The following is an 18,220-nucleotide window of genomic DNA, read 5'->3' as shown; positions in this document are numbered from 1 at the left end:
ACCTTGATATGGCAGAAATTCAACTTTTGGCCTTAGGACTTTCATTTTGCCCCAAATCAGGATTCAAATATATACAATCGCGGATTGATGTTTTCAAGTTTATACGTAAATTGAAACTTAGAAAATTTCATAAACTCAACAAAGCTACCAGTGCAGCTACAGTGACTTGTATTGAAAATCGACCCAGTATTCAATTCCAGGTATCGGATGTGCCAATTTTGAAAAATGTCTATTCATTAGCAGGACATACAGACGAAATAATGGGGAATACACAGGAGGAGCTTCGTGAGATGGGGATTATGAGTACCAATCCTGCCACCAGCCCTTTCCATCCCCCATCTACCTTCATCCCAGTTATGCCACAGGATGCTATAGACATTTTCAGTGACTGTGTTGTTGATGAACTGAAAACATTGAATAGAAATATAATCTGTAAAAACAAGCATAGAAGTCACAATGAACAACGATATTCGAAATTGATAAAGAAAATCAATGAGCACAATAATATAATTGTGAAAAATGCGGATAAAGGGGGCAACATTGTGGTTTGGGCGCGTGATGCTTACATAAGAGAGGCCAATAGACATCTTGGGGATCCATTTTGTTATAGGAAGGCAACATTTCCTGAATTAAGAGCTGTAAAAGATCTAGTATTTAAGGAGCTAGCACAGTGGAAGAGGATAGGTCTTATCAGTAAAGAGGAATATCATTTTCTAAAAACTGATCACCCGTATACACCAACTTTATATTTTATACCTAAAGTACATATACAAATGAATCCTGTACCTGGGCGTCCTATAATATCTGCTCAATGTGGATTAATGGAGGAGCTATTATCCAAACATGTCAGTTTTTAATCACGTGGGTGGTCAGAGCATGTCATGTGATCAAGACCGGGTTCCCCGGTCGAAACGCATCATGCTAGCTGAATTGTGGAATAAACCACTTGAAGTTTGAAAAGATTTGATGGTGTGGTGGTCTGTTCCTGTTCGTGTCTCCTGAGAAGGTGGAATGACGCTGTAAATCAGGATGGTGCCTAATATATGTGTATATATATATATATATATATATATATATATATATATATGTGTCCATACATATATAAATATATACATATATATATGCATTTTTATATGTATATTATCTACTGGCGGTCGCCACTAGATAGTTATAGTTAGGACCGTGTTTCCATAGGAAATCTGAAAATTCTATTTTGAATAACTTTGGCGCCGGTTGATGAATCCTCGCGAAATTTTCAAAACTAATGGGGCGCTCCGCTCCTATCCTGAAAGTCTCGGGGTGATTCGTCAAGCGGGGGCTGAGACAAAAGGGGAGTCCCAAAACGCGTTTTCCCCATGCATTTTCTCATAGGACCTTTAGTCGAAGGTACAGCCCAAACGGCTGACCAGAATTACTTGAAATTTGGCAGAGAGGTAGTGCTCAGGTCAGGGATGTGCCTTTTGCATGTGTGGCGTCAATCTGTTCAGTAGTTCCTGAGAAAATTGCAGTTAAAGCACATAAATATCTATAGCCGCGCACCGTCCGCGCACCGTGCGCGCACGGTACGCGCACGGTGCCGTGCGCGAGCGTAATTCTGATTGGTGGATTCATGTCAGTCAACATTCGAATCGGTAGAAATCAGGAAGTGTCGGCCGCCATTTTGTGTGTGACAGAAAAAAAGAAAGGTGGAGAACGTGAAAAGGGGGCAGGGTACAGAGTTCCTGATCCCCTAGCTTTTGTCAGGGGGTCCCTGAAGGACCATGAAGGGTGAAAAAAACATTTTTTTTTGTAAAAGAATCGCGGGGTGCGCGTACCGGGCGCGCACAGTGCGTGCACGGCGGGGAAAAAAACATAAAAAATAGAACAATTAGAAAAAAAAAATTTAAGTGTTAGGTGGCTCTAAAAAGAGCCGTCGTGTTAATAGAGGGACAGAGGAAAAAAAAATATGGCAAAAATTATAGGGTGTCGCACGTGTGCTGCTGTATCTTGGTGTCTATTAGGGGAATGCTGGTCTCCCCCAAAGCAAGAAGAGCATTACACGTATTGCACCGTATATGCACCCTCTTAAACAGAGGGTGTATATCCAGAGGAGCAGAAGAAGGTGAAGCTGCCGCCGCAGATGAAGTGCTCGGCTGAGCTGCCGATGATGTACTCGGCTGAGCTGCTGCGGATGTGCTCGGCTGAGCTGCTGGAGGGTTTTCTCTAGCAACTCGAGCATAAGCCACAGGATGTACATCCCTAACGTGCCTGATCATAGTGAAGATACTAAAAGAGTATTTCTTTTTAGGATCTCCTCTTGATAAGACACGACCACAAAGAGTGCAGGTGACTTTGGGAGCATTCACTTTCTTTTGCCCCTCTGGAAATGTAAAATATTGCCATATGAAAGAGTCTTTCTGTTTCCTCTGTCTCTGTCTCACAAGGGTCTCCTGCTCACTCCCAGAAGATGACTGCTGCTCTGCCATTGTATCACAAAAACAGTTCAGCTCCTTCACCCAGGGAATCAGAAGAAATAATGAGGGTAGTGGGTGTGGTGTTGGAAGTTTCTGGAACTGAAACTACTATAAACCAATGAAAAGTGATGTTAGTTAATCACATGACCTGAAACTACTATAAACCAATGAAAAGTGCTGTTTCTTGATCACATGACTTGCCGTGCGCGCACCGTTCGCGTACGGTGCGTGCACGGTTCAAGCATGCATGCGCGTACGTAGCACGCGCGCATGCGCATCCGGAGCACGCGCGTACGGAGAACGTGCACATGCGTGTACGTACGGAGCACGTGCGTACGGAGAACGCACGCATGCGCGTAAGGAGCACGCGCGCATGCGCGTATGGAGCACACCCGCATGCGCCAAAAGAACACGTGCGCATGCGCATACGGAGCATGCGCGTACGCATCACGCACGAAGTACGCATGCGCATGTAAATCACGTATGCATGCGCACATGGAGCACGTACGCATGCAAGCCACGTGCGCGCACCGTACGCGTACCGTACCGTACGGTGCGCGCACGGTCAAAAACCCTTTAAAAAAAAAAAATGAATAGAGGTTTATAGAAGATATTAACTATGCTGTTCAACTATATCCAAAATAAAAAATAAAAAACGGAGCCATTCCATATTGCAGGATACAGTAAATCTATAATTAAATACATAGGTAGCTTATTGTAAAATAAATAATTAAACAAAAAAAATAAAAGATTCATAAATTAGCATTTCAAAAACCTTTGAAATTCACTGAAAAAACCATAGGTTTCACACACATTATAGTTAGGAATTAGCATTTAAAAAACCTTGCAAATTCACTTAAAAAACCATAGGTTTCACACATGTTATAGTTAGACGGACATTTCACTCGTAAAAAACCAATGAAATTCCCCCGTTATAGTTAGTTGAGATAACTATAACTCGCGCGACCGCCACTCTATCACAAGGATGATGTCATCAGTGATGTCATGAGTGATGCCACTGACCATGTCATGAGTGAAGTAATATGTGACGTCATGAGCAGAGGATTGCGGGCGCGCGAGTTATAGTTATCTCAACTAATTATAACGGGGGAATTTCATTGGTTTTTTACGAGTGAAATGTCCACCTAACTATAACATGTGTGAAACCTATGGTTTTTTAAGTGAATTTGCAAGGTTTTTTAATTGCTAATTCCCAACTATAACGTCTGTGAAACCTATCGTTTTTTCAGTGAATATATATATACACACATACACATGTATAAACATATACATCTGCATATCTATATAAATACACATATCTATGCACATATATATATATGCATATATATTCATATAAATATGCATACATGTATATATACACATATTTACATATATGGTGGTCGCCAGTAGATAGTTATAGTTAGGACCGAGTTCCCATAGGAAATCTGAAAATTCTATTTTGAATAACTTTGGCGCCGGTTGACTTATCTTCGTGAAATTTTCAAAACTAATGGGGCACTCCGCTCAGCTCCTACCCTGAAAGTCTCGGGGTGATTTGTCAAGCGGGGGCCGAGAAAAAAGGGGGTCCCAAAACGGGTTTCCCCATGCATTTTCCCATAGGACCTTTAGTCGAAGGTACAGCCCGAACGGCTGAACAAAATTACTTGAAATTTGGCAAAGAGGTAGTCCTCAGGTCAATCCGTTCAGTAGTTCCTGAGAAAATCAAAAGTAAAATCACATATATATCTGGGCGGAGCCTAACCACACATCTCATCGTTAGATCTGATTGGCTGTCAGCACTTCATCCAAGAAGTGTTGGCAGCCATCTTGGGACCAATATACATGATAGCACCTCATTAAAAAGCATTGCAGTTAATAGAAGGTTTTAAGACTTTAGTTACATTATAAATCATTTGTTGATGGTACCATACTCATTTTAGGAATTGTGGTGTGTGCTAAGGTGATTTTACCATGTGAAAAAGCCTTCTGCTGTGATATCATGAATCATGTTTGAGAGAAAACTGTTTTCACATGCTTTTCCCACAGAGGTTTGGAAGGTGATCTATAAGCTAAACTGAGAGCATATTTTCTGTAAATTCACATTATCTTTCTCAGTCATGTGAGAATGAAGTCTGACATTCTCAGTAAAACATGTACATCCAACAAGGGCAGAGACTGTCAGTTGATTCCTTTGTGTTCTACTGCAGCTTCCCAGAGTGTTCTAAAGAACAACTAGAGCGCTAACAGTCCTACTTATGACAAACGTTGAAGCCATCTTGGTTGGCATAAAGTGGTAACTCTTAAAACATTTAATTTAAAAAGGAACAAAATGAGGGGGTTCATTTTGCCATAGAAAGTATGATTAGTGCTGCAGAAAGAAAAATTAGGGCACATTTTGAGCGACTTCTCAAATCCTCTTCTATTTCATTAAAAAATTCTGACATGCAGACTGAAACATGCACTTTCAATACCAGCAGCAGACTTCCCTGGTGAGCAGTAGCTTTACTACAGTGATCTAATAAGCAACTAGAGTGCTAACATTCTGAATTTATGGCAAATGTGTGACACATCTGAATGCCTTCTTGATGGAATCAAAGTAAAAAACTGAAAGTATTTCCTACTGAGGAGACTGTAGTAAATGAGGAAATTAGGAAACATCATAACAAATAAGTCTCCCAAAATGGCCACCAGAGACAAAAGAGCCCAAATGTAGCCCAAATATCACCCAGATGTAGCCCAAGTATAGCCCAATGACAGAATGTCCCAGAGTGTTCTAACGAACAACTAGAGCGCTAACAGTTTTACTTATGACAAAAGTATGGCACACCTGAAGCCATCTTGATTGGAATAAAGTGGTAACACTTAAAACATTTAATTTACAAAGGAACAAAATGAGGGGGTTCATTTCGCCATAGAAATTATGATTAGTGCTGTAGAAAGAAAAATTAGGGCACATTTTGACTTCTCAAATCCTCTTCTATTTCATAAAAAAATTCTGACATACAGACTGAAACATGCACTTTGAATACCAGCAGCAGACTTCCCTGGTGAGCAGTAGCTTTACTACAGTGATCTAATGAGCAACTAGAGTGCTAACATTCAGAATTTATAGCAAATGTGTGACACATCTGAATACCTTCTTGATGGAACCAAAGTAAAAAACTGAAAGTATTTCCTACTGAGGAGACTGCAGGAAATTAGGAAACTTCATAACAAATAAATCTCCCAAGATGGCCACCAGAGACAAAAGAGCCCAAATGTAGCCGAATATCACCCAGATGTAGCCCAATGACAGAATGTCCCAGAGTGTTCTAACGAACAACTAGAGCGCTAACAGTCTAACTTATGACAAAAGTATGGCACACCTGAAGCCATCTTGATTGGAATAAAGTGGTAACACTTAAAACATTTAATTCAGAAAGGAACAAAATGAGGGGGTTCATTTTGCCATAGAAATTATGATTAGTTCTGCAGAAAGAAAAATTAGGGCACATTTTGACTTCTCAAATCCTCTTCTATTTCATAAAAAAATTCTGAAATGCAGACTGAAACATGCACTTTGAATACCAGCAGCAGACTTCCCTGGTGAGCAGTAGTTTTACTACAGTGATCTAATGAGCAACTAGAGTGCTAACATTCAGAATTTATGGCAAATGTGTGACACATCTGAATGCCTTCTTGATTGAACTAAAATAAAAAGCTGAAAGTATTCCCACTGAGGAGACTGCAGTAAATGAGGAAATTAGGAAACTTCATAACAAATAAATCTCCCATGGAAGTGTCTTTTCCGCTGCCATCTTTGTGTTTTTTTTCAGCTACTTGTTCGTGACTATGCCAGGTGTTTTGTAATGTTCTAAACTAGTGCTTATTTTTGTGCCGGTGGTGGATTCTGGCAAACATTTTTGGCGAGCACGACTTGATTTGTAGCATCGGACTTTGGCCCAGAACAAGAAAGGGAAAGGCAGATTTTGCGGAGGTGTGTGGGTAATTAAAATAAGCACAATAGAAAACCAGCTGAAGCAGCACACGTTGTGCCTGCACGTTAAGAAACTCATTAAAGAAAAGAGTGCTTGCAGACTTAACACATACCATGTAACAACCGAAGTAAAGGGGCCAGTCGCCATTGGAGGTTACAATTGAAGACAAGGCGGTACTAAGGAGGGACCAACAAGCTGATTTAAAAATCAGACGACAGCATTTACGAAGGACAATGTTACAAACCAAAGACAAATATGTTTATACAAAATAATGGGGTAACCCTGTGTCCCTCAGAACCTGGGTATATGTATTATATGGATACAATGGTTCTGTCGGGGATTTACAATTGCTTTGGATTGTTCATACGTTATATGTAACACGTATCCATGATTTAGGAAAAAAAGAAAAAAGAAATGACAACACCCAAGCAATACTTTTAAGAAAGAGAATAATGAATAAGTTGGGCTACCACAATACAATTGAAAGGAATGTGAAGAAGAAGTGACATGTAAAGGTGAATACAAACGATACACTTAATACAATTAATATAACAAAAACACTTAAGCAGATGTAATTTTTGATGAATGAGTCCATATGTTTGATCACATACGCATCATGTTCATGTATTAACATCTCTCCAGCTCTCAGTCCGAAGCAGTACTGCTTCGGACTGAGAGCTGGAGAGATGTTAATTCACCAGATCATGTAAAATTACCCGACTGGCACTAAAGGATTAAATCGCCTGGCAACTTTCCCAGACTTTCACAACTCGTGCCCTTTTGGAGGTCAATTCATACTGACCTTTGCTGTATTTAGAAGCCTAACTTACGCGCAGTGATTGACTTTTACGCAGGGCTACATATCTACCCCTTCGTCCCGAGGAAGACCCGCCGTGACGCTTATTAAATATTGCGCCTAACACAGGGTAGCAACGTCGACATATACTATGAGTCTACACAACGTCTCAGTTCAAAAATCAATTCATACATGAACATGATGCGTATGTGATCAAACATATGGACTCATTCATCAAAAATTACATCTGCTTAAGTGTTTTTGTTATATTAATTGTATTAAGTGTATCGTTTGTATTCACCTTTACATGTCACTTCTTCTTCACATTCCTTTCAATTGTATTGTGGTAGCCCAACTTATTCATTATTCTCTTTCTTAAAAAATATCGATTGAAAAGTATTGCTTGGGTGTTGTCATTTATTTTTTCTTTTTTTCCTAAATCATAGATACGTGTTACAAATAACGTATTTAAGTTATGAACAATCCAAAGCAATTGTAAATCCCCGACAGAACCATTGTATCCATATAATACAATGTCAAATATGGGCAGAGAGTGGGCAGGGCTTCTCTTCCATACTCCAGTAAAACAAGTCTCGCAGCGCAGCGCATGCGTGCTGACTCTAGGCTCGACCTAAAAACCAGGTTTTGTAACAGTGACTTATAAGCACTTAGCTCCCCACCAAAAGACTCGATTTGGAGGGATAGAATACTTTATAACAACTCCTAAATAAATATTTAAAAAGAGATGGCCCCTTCTGTATTCCCCAAAAACTTGTTTTAAAGATTTTTTATTGTGAATAATTTTTATTCATTTTATACTTAGCTTATGACGTAGTAAGCGTAAATTATTGTACATCCCCATTCGCATTATTGCGTCCACTAGGTGGGGGGAGCAAACGCTATGTATGACATTACTATCTGGCAATGACAACAATAATTCACTTCAGAGATTAACAGTTTATGATACTGTACAGAGCAATATCCAAACATAACATCAAGGAAATAAATAATTAAACTTAATACCACTGTCTTAATGTGTCTGTCCTATAAGTATCACAAATATGGCTATGCAGAGTCTAAGCTATCAAAGCCCTGCTGTTGTAGACGCCACTGTATAAGCAGCGTGATGAAGGGGTTATGCAAAGTGGGTGTTGCATTGCGTGTGGGTGTATGTGATTGGAGAGGGAGTTGGGGGACTATAATGTATGAGTGCCCCTCCAACGTGTATATGACCCAGCTCTTCGTCTGTAGGCGTGTCCTAGCATAGATATGGGAGGGATCTAGGGAATGTTAGCCAGGCGCAGTGTCGGCGCCGCCAACGTATCGCTCCTGGTCATTTGCATTCCGCAGACTAGCTTCTATGGTAGTCACATTATGTTGCCAATCCACAGGCAGTGTCTGAGCCACTGGCCGCGGAGACCGAGACATCAACGTAACGTGTTCTGCCACCAGTGCACGCCGAAGTGCGAGCAGCCAATGTCTAATGGATGGGCCCATTGGGGACTTACATGCCATGGCCAAGGAACATATGGCCAGAACGATTGCCAGGTCAATGAATTTATTAAGGTTTTCAAGACTTGCTTTTCTTCTAGTAATGCCTAGTATAAAGTGCACCCCCTGGATTGGAATCGTGGCTCCCATTGCCGGTGACAATACATCAGAGACTTTCCCCCAGTATATTAAAATGCGGGGGCAAGATCAGACCATGTGTAGGAAGTCTACACCCTCGACCCAACACCTGGGACAAATGTCCGTGGAGGTCAGATATATACGCGCCAGTCTATGCGGAGTTAAGTACATGTGGTGTAACTAATTAAATTGTGTGAATTTCAAGACGGGCATTTGTTGAAATGGTCTTGGGGTTTCCAATGCACTGTTGCCATTGCTTATCAGTGATGACAGTAGAGAGTGCTGCTGTCCAGTATTCTCAGTGAGGGAGCTGTGTCCATTCTCAGAGAGTTGTATATAGCTGTGATAGCTTTCCTGCCTGCTCCATGCGTCAGCAGTGTCTGCAGGGCTTCAGAAGTCGGTGGAGGCGCCCTTACGTCCCCCCAGGTTTGCATTGCCCGCTGCGTAAGTGTCACTCCGTAATCGTCTCTCAGTGTGTGAAAATTGCACAAAGCAGTCGACAAATAAATCTTCCCACGTGCCTGCCAGTCAGCCAGTTCCGGGCGCCGCACATGAGTGTAGGTACCTGGAGCCGTCTTAATGGGAAGGTCTGGGGCATAGAGGGGAAGGCGGCGCCTGGATGCCACACAATGTAGCTAGACGCTACAAGCCGCCCATAGCAAAGTGCAGTCCTCTGTCCTTTAAAGCTGAGTTCAAGTTCCCGAGAGCCACTCAATAAGATCTGACCTTGATAGCGTCATTGCCCAGGGATCAAGTTCAGTTTGGTTCTTTTTAGCGAGTCAACGCATGGACCATTGGAGGTGAGCGGCTGCATAATATAACTCGTAATTAGGCACACCCATCACCTGGCACTATCTTAAAGGGATATCCTCTCATTTCCACTGGGGCGAGGCCCGATGCAAATGAGGGAAATATTTTACCTTTGCCCTGTGCTGTATTATGGATGTTGGTGCAAAGGCAAAGAGGACGTCAGGAGGTGCACTGACTGCTCCTCGAAGAGGTGGATCTCTGTCCTCCATTCAAGTGTGGCTTGTATCCCCTGCATTGTGAAAGACAGAGCCATGCTGCCTTTTGCTAATGATCAGCCCTAGGGCACCCATGCGTTTGTGGCAGCCCTAAGAGCTGTTTGCACCCGGACTATCCTTCTAAAGGTGCTCTATGGTGCAAACAGGGACAGTGAGTACATAGTGTAATACAACCCAAGGTGTTAAGATCTATTGCAGCAAAATACAGAATGAGTTGTCTGATTACTCTTAAGTTATTTGTGATTTATATACTGTGCCTTAGATCGGGTGCAATGTCCCTGTGTGCAGTTCACCTTTATAAGAGTGTGCCGGGTGCAAACAGGGACAGTGCGCCCTATGACAGATAATGCGCTGCCCTTAAGAGAGACAAGATCAGAAGAAGTAACAGCAATAAAGTCCACTCACCCCTTTTTGGGTAGTGATTTTTAGCAGTGGAGGTCATGACATGAAGACTGCTCCACAAAGCCTCTCTCCTTAGACCTTAATGGGCATTTTCTTGTGCAGTGGCCATGGCCTTTCTCCAACTATCCACATACCATAGACCCACATCTTGCTGCCATTTTTATTTCTGCTGAAAGTAAATATAGTCCTATCAGTATTGCAAGGACAATGTCAATAAACTGGAAAGGGGTTCATTCAGCCATTGTCCTTTAACCTATCCACAAACTAATCCACAAATAAATAAAATACTGACCTAAATTAGAAAACCTATCCTAAAATATTAATTGATAAAATACTGGAGCTCAATCAACTATCTAAGTTTAAGCTCAGAATCTGCTTGCTTATACCAAAGAAAGCAATCCACAGTACACAATCCATGTTTCAAAGCAACAAGAAAATTAAACCTACTTAGCTTAGACGAGGTCTCTTCTCTAAACAGTACAACACTGATTGCTAGTTTTTCCAAGTTACTGCATTTATTCAAATTTGTGAGTATTTCCCTAGACATCTTGCAATCTTTATGCAGTTTCAAGGAGAGTTCCTTCAAGCAGGTAAATTGGTCCAGTTCTGTTAAAATATGTTCTGCAAATAATTAAAAGAAAACGATCATCTACTGACTCTGAGTTTATTAAAGCTGCAGGATATAAAGACAGATGCAACTACATACAATACGACGTATGTCACAAAAAAACAAATATTTTGTTATAAGTATAAGAGAACCATACTTTGAATAAAATTATATTAGAGCAACAGGGGTATAGGGGCATTTCCTCAGTCATTCTCCATCCAGATGATGCCCTTTTCCAGATTCACATTCTGATTAACCCTCAATCCACAAATTTTGTGGCATATAGCATTCACCCTATAAACTGCCATTCAGGGGTTTCTGCAGGCCTCCCCAACGCTATTGTTTTGTGAGAGTCTGCATCAAACAACACAGATGTTTCCGTATTGAGGATCTTGCACCATGTTACACTAGACCATTTTGGGAATTCCATTGCATGAATAGTTTGTCTTCTGTACACCTGTAGTTTAGGGATGAGATCTCATTTGTTACAACAGGGGGATAGCAACCCCCAGGATACAACTCATTGCTTGATCCGTTCTTCAACTGCAGTTTGTGATTAAGAAAATCCTGATCAGCAGGGATTATTTTAATGTGTGGATGGATTGGCATTCTGAGTCCTATAAAGAATATGGCCAACATAGAAAACATGAACACTTTTCCAATCATGCACAGTACTCCTATGTTGGACTTAATACTCTGGCATATTCTTGTAACATTCAACATATAGGTGCAGCTATGGTCTTGGTCTGACCAGCCACTTGCTTATATCTCTTCTGTAAAACCTGCTCAACAATCTAACCCAATGTAGCAGCCAGATATCTTGAACTATTGAGGTCAGGCACAAGAAACAAAAGTGCTGAGGAGGATGAGGTAACCTCTAGCAAAAAGTGCTTCTGATCCTGAAGTACTATTGAAAAGTCGCCACCACAAGATTTCATCCAGTCTTCACAAGTTTGGCTCACTGAACATCAGAGAACCTAAGACATGAATTCACAGACAGAAACAAAAATAAACCTACCTTGTTTTCTGTGTGGTCACCCTGGATTTTTTGCCTTTTGCTGGACCCTATATTTTTGTTGGCTTTAGAATTCTGTGCACTTTACCCCTACTAACCAATACTAAAGTGCATGGTCGAATCGGCCTATTCCTAGTTGCCATATTAAACTTGCCTATAGGTCCCTGGTATATGATAAAAGTGTATCCAGTACTGGACTGCAGCATCTACTGTGCCATCCACTACAGTAGCAATGGAAACATGGTTTCGGGCCTACAATGTAGTTATACTGTAGCACTGTAAAACCTGCATATCGACCTGTAAAAATAAACCTATGACAGGTCAAAACCTCCCTCTTAAATGTTAATAAACCACCTCTACATAGACCTTTCAGCTGTCAAGGCAAGATACATTGTATTTAAATGTAGGATGCGTATAAATGTAATGTTAACATGTCCTTACAGTGACTAGCACCCAAAAGCTATTTTTCACTCTGGTAGGCCTAGTTATCCTATATAATAAACAGAATACAGATCAAAATCCCAATACTGTATCTTGGGAATGGAACTAGGTAGAAAAGTAAACAAATATTGTAATAGTTACTAAAAACTAACTTTTAGTAAGTTACGTTTTTATGGCCTGAAGTGCTTAAAGGCTCCTTTGCATTTGTTCGCCACATTCTCCCAGTCACTAGTTAACATGTGAATAGGATCGAAAATGGTGTGAAATGCCTCAAAAGAGCAAATAATAGGCTGTCCTGACTGGGCAGAGATGACTCCTGTGAACCTCACAGAATATGCAGGGTGGGGGCTATAAGCATCCTTTTTTCCTTTACAGTGTCAAATCCTGCTGGAGTGTCAAATCCTGCTTTACAGATCTGCTGGCGCACTTGAAATGACGAAAATAGGATGGCAACACAATTCTTGTATGTCCACTGTCTGGTTCCTTGAAACTCCTGCTTTTGTCCTACCAGATGTCTGTCTCTGGGTTTTACATAGAGCACTTGGGATGCACTTGATAGTAAGGAAATAGGACGCCAAGACAAATATTGTATATCAACTGTCTGGGTGCTGGAAAACCCTGCCTTTGTCCTACCATACTTCTGTATATGAGTTATTAGGGGTGCAGTGGCTGCCTCAAACTGGATTTTAGTGTTAAATGTGGGTAGACACTAGGTTTACCATAGAACTCTTCCCACACACACATCGCCAGCCCTCAGGCCCCAAGTGGATTGTGGTTGTAGACTTTCACCACCTTGAAAATGCCTTAGGAGGGTAAGGATGGCCACGGGAACTTTTACTCCATTGATTAGGGTGTGTCCAGGAATGATTTACCCTCAGTAGCACTTGCCAGGCAAAATTTAGTCTCTCCAGGCACCCACTTCAGGACATTGCAGGACATAAAAATAGAAGAGGCTCGGACCTGCTATCTGAGGGGAACCCTGAAGCATTGGACCTGCTCCCTCTTGTGCCCAAGACAAAGAAGTGGACTACAAGGGAAATAAGGTTGACCTCCTGTTCTAGCTACAGGGATGTAGTAAGTTACAAGAGGCCTTTCCTGCAACTGACCAGCTGAACAGTAACAACTGGATCTGAACTAGACCCCGCTCTTGGCCTCTGTCTTGACAACCTCAAATTGCGTCTAGGTCCCGCTCTACCGTGACCATTGATAATCGTTGGCACTTTGTGTTTCTTGGCCCTATTCCTACTTAAAACTATAAAAGTTAATGTTAATGTTAATGTTAGTGGGATTTATAAAGCGCACGAATACCCGGGGGTGTCTTGGCGCTGAGAACACAGTAGGCCCGACCATGTGTCTAATTCTGGAATAGCCAGGTGTCTAGCCCTTTCCTGAAGTTCATATCTCCAGTTCCCCCTCATTGGATTGTCATAATTTTGATGAGCATTTGTTAAATACATTGTACTCTGTTGTATTCATTCAGTTTGGGCTTTTCAATGTTTTGCATTTTGACATTATTACTGTTTTGGTACTGCATACATACTTTACATATTGCCCTTGGTTTAGCCTGTCTGCTCTGTGCCACAGCTACCAGGGAGTTGAGCACAGGTTAATTTAGTGGGGTTCAGAGTTTACCCTTAAAAGGGCTGTGATCATTTCTTGAGGTGGGTAATCACCCACTCCAAATAATAGTCCGATTTTTTACACTTGTCAAATGCATAAGCAATATCTCAACTCAGTCAAAGAAGATCTTCTGTATCTCTCAGGAACAGACCAGTCTTAACAATTACACTATGAACATCAACACTGTGTTCAAATTCATGTTCTGCAACTTTCCCTTCCAACAGCTCATCTGTGACCAGATGCACTACTCACTGGTCTCAATTTGCAATAAGTATGTTTGTGACCAGTAAAGAATTTTAAGTACCAACCTATGTACAATTAGATAAATTCCTAAACTTCAAAATCGTACTGGGTCACTCTCTAACTTACCTCATGAATATTAATGCAACTCACTATGATAGGAGGCGAACACAGGGAGGTGGCTTGCTGAGGTCATCAGGTCAACCTGACAAGAATTGCTTATAAAAGAAGAAAATGTTATTGCAAATGCAGGCTGTTTTTTCTTTAACTAAAACAGGGCTGCATTAAAAATAAATCCTTAGGGACTATTGCCAACTCTGTAACAAACTTTTTTTTACATTTAGAAAGGAGAAGGGGTCACAAGTGTTCCCCTTCCCTTTTGCGATTGCACTACCACCTCTTTTGATGTGTCAGTACATTTTCCATGATTTTCAACCGGGTTTTTCAGTCACAAAACATTGATACATATGATACCAATTCAGTATTTAGAAAGAGCTCCTGATCTGGCCATGGAGGAAAATGACCGCTTGAGCACAGAGCTTCGCCACGAGATGGGCCCCAGATGGCGTCAGCGGCTCTACGGTGAAATAGGGCACCATCAATCCTCCCTCTATGCTGCCCGCATTCAGTGATGCCCGGATTGGGCGTCCACTTGGCCGTCCCTGCTGCCTGCATGGTTGGAATTCTGTGCGGCCGGGCAAGACTTCTGGGCCCTGTGAGGAAAACGGGGCCGCGGTCTCCAGCTTCCAACCCCGCCCTTCTCATTGGAGGCGGAAACCGCAAACAACTTGGCCCCCGCTGCAGGTTCTGCAGAGAACCAGAAACACGTAGAGGGCCCGGGGCGTATCTTAACATTAGGCTGCATCTTACAATGGTGCAACCATGGCAACAACATCTTCCTGACTGGCCTTTCCAACTCTGATGCCCGAATGAGGGTGCCTGACAGGGCCTCACACCACCAGCAGTGGGAACCACGACCTGGAGTTCGCCCGATACGAGCCACCAGCTACAGGTAGACGGGGGTCCCACACTCAACTCCCCCACCTCCTCATATTCTCATAAGAGTTGTACGAAAAGGAACCCCTACACACTGGAGAGACTGCCCAAACTCATTTCCGTGAGCCATAAAGGCATAGAGGCACTCCGCCCACACCCCAGGGCCTCAGCATGACACCACCCTGTCTAGAGGCAAAGCGTTCCTGGGATAGTGGAGTCCTCAGGCCAACCGCACCTCTAAGGACAACTGACTGAAAACAAACCCACCCTGATCAGGGACTGCAGGATTGCGATCTACATATGACCCAGCACTAAGCAAACATACTCACTGGGGCCCTACCTTCTCTAGTGGCAGAAGGACTACTGGATCACTGCGAAACTGTGCAGTATGGCAGCACAGGACTATGGCACCCAGCCTCGCTCAGCTCATGTGGGGCTGTTGTACCAGATCCAAAGCGAGCACCTCCTCCAGCCCTCTCACTTTCTGATCACTGCAGGAGGCCTTTCAGACCACCCCTTTGGGCCCCCATTGACCCACGCCCCATCCGCAAACCACGCACCATAGTATGCTTGTAAGGAGGGCAATGCACCAGACCTGGCGACCCGGTGGCCCACTACGTAACCTACATCCTCGGCTAGCCCCACAGCAGGAACGGGCAGCCTCACCTATCGGCGCCAGAGTCTTTTGCTCGAGGACAACTGACGACGGCAAATCCTGCTCAAAGTCCTGACAGGAGGAGTGGACCCAACCAAAACAGAGCGACCTTCTAGCACATTCATACCCACTCGCTCCAAAGGTCTCCTCTTTGGCTACTTTGAGCCCACAGCCATAGCAAGGCCCAAACACATTGCTAGCCTACAACCTAACCGCGAGTGGCGCTGGTCGACAAGTAGTACCCCATCGAAGACAGGCACGACCAGCCCTGTGTCACGGGAGAGCTGAGTGCTCTGCAACGTCCATAGACGAATGTCATCTGGCAAGCCCGCGGGCACACCCACGGGCAACCCCACAAGGCAACTTCTGTTCACAGAAGCTCTTAACCTACCCCGCACCATGGCCGCGCCAAAGGGACTCATATCCCCTGCAGCTGCTCTGTTCCAACGCTTAGAAGAGCACCATGGAGTGAATTCTTCAAGAAATCTCGGCGGTGGGCCGTCAGTTCGAAGGCATAGATGTGTACATATCAGCCCTAACGGAAGAGACGAAATCGATTCAGCTCGACATTGCAGGATTTCGGAACTGAGTGGACGGGCTTGAACAGAGAGTGACAACAATGAAAGGCTGTCTAGACATCATATCGGATAGAGAGCGAGAACTCCTCTTCCTCCGTGATAAGGTGATTAACCTTGAAAATCGCAGCAGGAGAGATAATGTCAGTTTTTTGGGATTTCCTCCTCAGAGAAGCCCTACCCAAGCTCATGGGTTTCTCCTTTGACCCTCCACTGGAAATGCAACGCGCCCACTGCATCGGCCCTCAATGTAAAGACCCGGAGACTTGCCCAAGGCCCCTAATTGCCTGCTTTCTGCAACATGAGAAGGCCCGACAACTGCTCTCTGTGGCTCGCTCCCAAGGCCCACTCACGTACAAGGGTAATGAAATACGCATTGCAGCGGACTTTTCCAAAGAGACCAATGACCTCTGCAAATCCTTCCTCTCCTTCCATCCCTGCTTGCACCAGTTGGACATCAAATATGGCCTCTTCGAACCTGTGCGACTCCAGATAACTAAGGACGGTGCTCGCCAAAGAATTCTACGACTCGGAGAATTTGTGTCTTTTTCTGGACAACACTCACAATCAAGGCCTGGACACCTCCAGCCCACCGACTAAGGTGAATCCCACCTTGTTGCCTCCCCTCTACACCACTGGCAGAAGGTGGCGAACCGATAGTGAGACCCGTGATCGAGTCAGAGCTACTGACAGGGCAGCCCGCACTTATGGAGCTAGGGTGCAAGCTCTCCAGGCAGTGGCTGTCTAAGACCAAGACAGAGATAAATCTTGTTCCCCCCTGAAACCTACTTCTGTTACGGAGTGACAAGCAAGGAACTCACACTACTGCCCTGCCCTGCAGTTGGAATCACCGGCCTTGTTGATACAAGACCAAACAGAGTGGCGCCCGCCAGATGGTATTACATTGCCAGTCATGAATGCTTGCATATTTGTCTGCACTGTGTATTGTTATGCCTATTATTGCTGTTACTACTGTTATGGTTGTTTGACATATGCTGTGTATCTCGACTCCCAGCTCCCCCTTATCCCCCCTCTTTCCCTCCTGGAATAGCGGCACCCACCCCCACAGTGTGTAGTGATATGGGTCGGTCAACAAAGCACAATGCGCCTGCATCAGCCGATCAACCATATCCCCCATATTTGGGTTCCTATTCTCCCCCCCCCCCCCTTGCTGGTGCCCATCATTGCTGCTCAGATCCTCCACAAATGACCGACTACTGCAGGGCCTTTACTATAATGGGGGTTTGGGTGACGGTCAGCCTCCCTACTAAATTGGACCCCCGGGACTCCAACACCCTACCCTACTCCTCCCAGAGACAATCGAGATCCCCCATGCCCAGTTCCTCCCCACCCTTAAGAACCATATAGCTTACCTGCGCCCCCGCTCCCCTGTCTAACACCATCCAGCTCATCCGCTCATTCTCTCCACCGCCCGCTGTCCAGATGGGACCCTCTCAAAGCAATGTCTCTGCAAGTATAGACCCACGGGACAAGGATCTGAGATCCCAGTGCTGCATTGTTTAGTAGCACTCTCCTTGATTCCCTCCCTCCTTGCTCCCCTTCCCCCCTTTATTCTCCCTACATTCAGTTATACACACTCATTCTTCTACTGTTTCAGTATCAGCTAGAGGCACATACCCCACCTATAACTCCGGCTGTTGCCCCTAAGCACCTCTCTTCTGCATAACCTGGGACATACCCAACCCCCTTTTCCATTTTTTCTTCCCTCCCTTCTCTCTCTTTTCCTTCTTTTTCCCTCAGCTCTCCTCTTGTCTCTACCTACCTCCTC

At 43.7% G+C, this 18,220-nt stretch overlaps 1 protein-coding gene across 4 annotated transcripts in view; it reads right to left on the bottom strand.

Moving 5' to 3' along the window:
- Nucleotides 1-18,220, bottom strand: part of LOC146865549 (baculoviral IAP repeat-containing protein 1-like) — an 851,823-nt gene that overhangs the window by 262,698 nt on the left and 570,905 nt on the right. Inside the window, exon 12 of one of the 4 annotated variants that reach the window (XM_085632363.1) lies at nucleotides 10,730-10,903. The exons of the other annotated variants lie outside the window; for them this stretch is intronic. Within the exon in view, the coding sequence (XP_085488489.1) occupies nucleotides 10,730-10,903 (174 nt within the window). The remainder of the gene's footprint in view (nucleotides 1-10,729; nucleotides 10,904-18,220) is intronic. 4 annotated transcript variants of the gene reach the window in all.

The sequence above is a fragment of the Triturus cristatus genome, chromosome 2_1 (assembly GCF_964204655.1).
Source record: "Triturus cristatus chromosome 2_1, aTriCri1.1, whole genome shotgun sequence".
Taxonomy (NCBI): domain Eukaryota; kingdom Metazoa; phylum Chordata; class Amphibia; order Caudata; family Salamandridae; genus Triturus; species Triturus cristatus.
This window is presented reverse-complemented; position numbering and strand designations above follow the sequence as displayed.